The sequence below is a fragment of the Gobius niger genome, assembly GCF_951799975.1.
Source record: "Gobius niger genome assembly, chromosome: 9".
Taxonomy (NCBI): Eukaryota; Metazoa; Chordata; class Actinopteri; order Gobiiformes; family Gobiidae; genus Gobius; species Gobius niger.
This window is the reverse complement of record NC_136860.1, coordinates 10,410,279-10,414,706: the sequence shown is the minus strand read 5'-3', so window position 1 is coordinate 10,414,706 and position 4,428 is coordinate 10,410,279. Positions and strand designations below refer to the sequence as shown.

At 40.9% G+C, this 4,428-nt stretch overlaps 1 protein-coding gene across 1 annotated transcript; it reads left to right on the top strand.

The window, feature by feature from the left end:
* Positions 1–2,360: 2,360 nt before the first annotated feature.
* Positions 2,361–3,986, top strand: LOC306968280 (E3 ubiquitin-protein ligase TRIM21-like; the record flags this gene model as incomplete). Its single annotated transcript, XM_079563622.1, has 1 exon — positions 2,361–3,986. The coding sequence occupies one exon, from the start codon at positions 2,361–2,363 to the stop codon at positions 3,984–3,986; it is 1,626 nt and encodes a 541-aa protein (XP_079419748.1).
* Positions 3,987–4,428: the final 442 nt, after the last annotated feature.

Genomic DNA, 4,428 nt, shown 5'->3' with positions numbered 1-4,428 from the left:
GGAGGAAATAATGATTAGTCGCCAGAAGAGCTGCAACCACTGGACACTCTGGAAATCAAGAGCTCAGCCTGAAGATTCAGCAGTGACCTGGTGAGCACAGTTACAGTTATGTATGACCGCTTGTGTGCTTTGATATTTTATTTCGATCTAGATTCGCTCAAAAAACATTCCCTAAGTAACGAGGACTAAGTTAATGTTTATTATTTTAATTCTTTATGAGTCATTGTTGTCCTGTTGTATGCTTTCTCCCTCTACCTTTGTGACTTAAGTTTGAAAACATAAAAATGACAATTCTTCTTTTTGTTGCTTTGTAGAATTGCCACTTGACCACACTGTGAGTCATACAAAACAAAAACTCAAGGAGTGGCAACTCCACCATAATTTAGAAGTCTATGTCATCATTAATGTGGTCCAGAGCAGGGGTGGGCAATTATAACACAACAACAAGTAATATATAATAATAATGTGTCTTGAACTTAATATTAAAAGAGACCAAATTAAAGGACTGATGTAACATTAACAAAGGGGCATACTGTATTTGTTGTGTATATAAGTCCCTTTGAATGAAATACATAAATAAGTGAAAAATAAAAAAATATATAGAGCCATTTGAGCCTACTCTGGCAGGGGATGGTAATGGTGCCTCTGATATACACAATTCGGCGAAGAAAAAATCATACAAATTATGGAAAGCTGGACAAAATTGAGGAATTCCAGTGGTAGAGCCAGTCTAAAGAAGCTAAAATCCCTGTGTGTGATATAGTGGATTGTTTTATGTTTGTTGGTCCCATGTTAAAGGAACAGGCCACCGTTTTTCCATACTGAGACATGTTCTTACCTGAGATTAGAAGAGTTGATACGTACCTGTCTGGTCTTTATGAGTGCCCGTGGAAGAGCGTGGTAGCTTCTAACTTCACTCCCGTGTGGAGCTATTGGAATATGCTGGGAGAGGCTAAATGCTAGCAACATCTTTGGTCGTTTTGCGTGACTGAGGGCACTCACAAAGACCAGACAGTTACGCATCAACTCATCTCAGCTCAGGTCAGAACATATCTCAGTATGGAAAAACGGTGGCCTGTTCCTTTAATGGGAATAATTAAAATCGTCAGAATAATTGATCAACAATGAAGGCTGGGTTTGTTGAACTCAGATATTCCAAATAAAACGTCTTTAATTCGACCTGTATATTTTGTATTGATTTACACTTTTAAACTGCATGTAGAAAATTTTACAAAGTCAATATTAAAATACAATCAAATATTGACTTCTATCAGTTGACTTTCTTTCAGTCTGTGATGGCAGCACAGGAAACACTAAGTGATGCATATATGTATGCATATATATGCATATAAGATGCATTATACTGTCATGCATTAATTTGACATTTATAGAGGAACGAAACCACTGCTAAGCCTACATTATACAACGAGAACAAAAGAAAAGAAAACATACACATGCCTACTATTACACACACTCCCGACACACCCACTCACACACGCAGGCAATCTCTCATTACCAACCCATCAATTGTAAAACGTCACTTAGCATCACATTCCATGCATACCACATATACATGAGATACACAGAACGATCCAGATCATTGTAATTTATGAATTAAAAAACAAAACACACACACACCTGCATTATCTACTCTGCCTGAACAAGAAGTGATCTCAGTCATATCCTGAGCTTTAGTTTATAGTCGCACAACTGAAAAGTTAAAAACAAAAGTGTATCACGATTATGCTTTTATTCTTTGCACTTTGAAACTCATGGAAGTTTGTTCTGGGAATGGTAGCATATTTTACTACTGGTAGAACTGTATATTTATGAAGACATAGCCTTGTGTAAAGTCTGTAAAGAAGCAACCTTCCTTTACATTTGCTAGACCTTGAGTGTTTCACAATGATAATGGCTGTGGTGCAATGGCCCACATCCAGATACTACAGTCAAGCCTTATGGCATTTTTTTTTTTTAAGAATTATTTAAATGCTGAATGTGTATATAACTTCTGATAGTGATTTGAAAATCCTTTTCTGAATAAGTTTTATCATTTTAATAACTTAAAAGTTCAAATTAAAGTGCTTTATTTGTCATTATACAAAAACTGTACAACAAAATTTGTCCTCTGCATTTGATCCATCCTTTGACACTGCTGGGACGACCTGTAAGGAGCAGAGGGAGACCCCAGTGCTGCGCCCGGGGACCCATCTCCAGATGTTGAGCAAGGCTCATGGTCAGAAACACATGCAGCCCCCTTATTAAATAATAGTAAGAGGAAATGAAGATGGATGGATACAGTTAACTGTAAACATGTTTTTGACACATACTCAGGTTTCTCTTCTGTTCTCAGGTGAGACATGTCTGCAGCCATGACCTCTGAGGAGCAGTTTCTCTGCTCCATCTGTTTGGAGGTGTTCTCTGAGCCAGTCTCCACTCCATGTGGTCACAACTTCTGCAAATGCTGCATCTCCCAGCACTGGGGCACCTCTGGGTCCTGTAAATGCCCTCTGTGTTTGAAGACTTTTGACATAATACCAGAGCTTAATGTCAACACTTTGCTTCTAGAGATGGTTTCTCAGTTCAAACTAGAAGTTGAAAGATCAGAGTCACAGTTACTCAAACCTGGGGAAGTCCCCTGTGATCTCTGCACTTGTACCAAACTCAAGGCAGTGAAATCCTGCCTTGTCTGTCTGTCCTCATTCTGTGAGAAGCACCTCCAGCCTCATCTAAGTGTGCCCGGATTAAAGATACACCAGCTGATGGAGCCTGCGAACAACTTGGAGCACAGGATGTGTCCCAAACACCAGCGCCCCTTGGAGCTCTTTTGTGGCACTGAGCAGAGCTGCATCTGTACCATGTGTGTTCTTCTAGAGCACAAGAACCATGATTTATTGTCTCTAGAGGAAGCATGTAAGCTCAAAAAGCCATCTCTCCTGCAGGATCAGTTTCAGCACAAGGTGGAGCAGAGGAAGCTGAAGGTCCAGGAGATCCAGCACTGTCTGGAGCTCAGTCAGAGCGAGGCCCAAACAGAGATAAACACAGGGCTACAGGCCTTCACCACTCTTATAGAGTCTGTTCAGAGTTGTTGTGATCTCTTTCTGGAGCAGCTCCAAGTGAAGCAGAGTCAGAGCCAGGGAAAGGCTGAAGAGCTGATCCAGCAATTAAAGCAGGAGATCTGTGAGCTGGAGAAGAGGAGCTCTGAAGCACAGCAGCTCTCATGTTCTACAGACCCCCTTCACTTTCTACAGCGCTGCGCTGAGCTCACAGAGCTTGCTGGCCAACATAAGAGGAGCAGTGTCAGCTTTAAGCCTGAGACATATGAAGGGAGTGGGACACAAGCTCTGTCCGAGTTAGAGGACAGTCTCTCCGTAGAATTTTGCAAAGTGTTTAAAGAACTGGCATCAAAGTCTAAAACGGCCGAACTGAGGAGAGTGCAGCAGTTTGCTGTGGACATCACTCTGGACCCAGACACGGCACAACCAAAACTTGTTCTGTCTGAGGATCTCAAAGAAGTACATCATAGTAATACTCGGAAAGATCTTACAGACAACCCTGAAAGGTTTTCAACGTATCCTGTTGTTCTGGGAAAACAGTGTTTTGTCTCGGGTCGATTTTATTTTGAGGTTGTGGTTAAAGGAAAGATTAGATGGGAAATAGGTGTGGTCAGAAACTCCATTTATAGAAAACGCATAGTTGCTCCAAGTCCAAATAATGGTCACTGGACCATATGGTTTCGAGAGAGTAAATACAGAGGCAATGATGATCCTCCTGTGGTTCTGTCTCTGAAGAGACGTCCTCAGAAGGTGGGAGTGTTTGTGGACTACAGCGGCGGTGTGGTCTCGTTTTATGATGTAGAATCTGCAGAGCTTATCTACTCCTTCACTGGCTGCTGCTTCAGGGAGAGTCTACTGTCATACTTCTGCCCCTATGCCAATGATAGTGGCACAAACTCAGCTCCTCTGATCATTTCTCCTGTTGTGTAGATTTAGGTTCAAGTACTCCTGTAGTGTTTTTATCTTGCCAACAAAGAAGCTAACCATTTTGGCTGATCTCTTACATATTTATTGTAAAAAGCACCCCTTTTTTAAGGGGATAGCAATACTCCACATAGTTTGAGTGAATTTAGAGCATGCTGTATAATTGCTCTACAAAACAGACAAGTGTAGCTGTTTGGCTTGGTTTATGATTAATACCTCTATACTTCCTGCCCTTATCCACATGAAACAAAAACTGGCACATAGTTCAATATTTTTACTGTCAGCACTAAAAGGGACAGGGCATTTACCTTTCATATAACATGGGTGTGATTTGTTCAGTTCAAAGGACTTTCAGCCAAAAGATAAATAAGGCAAGTTTGCGGACCTAAGCGCTAACAGGTATTGTTGGGATAATATGGAGATTTTCTGTTTTTGATCATTCTTTCAA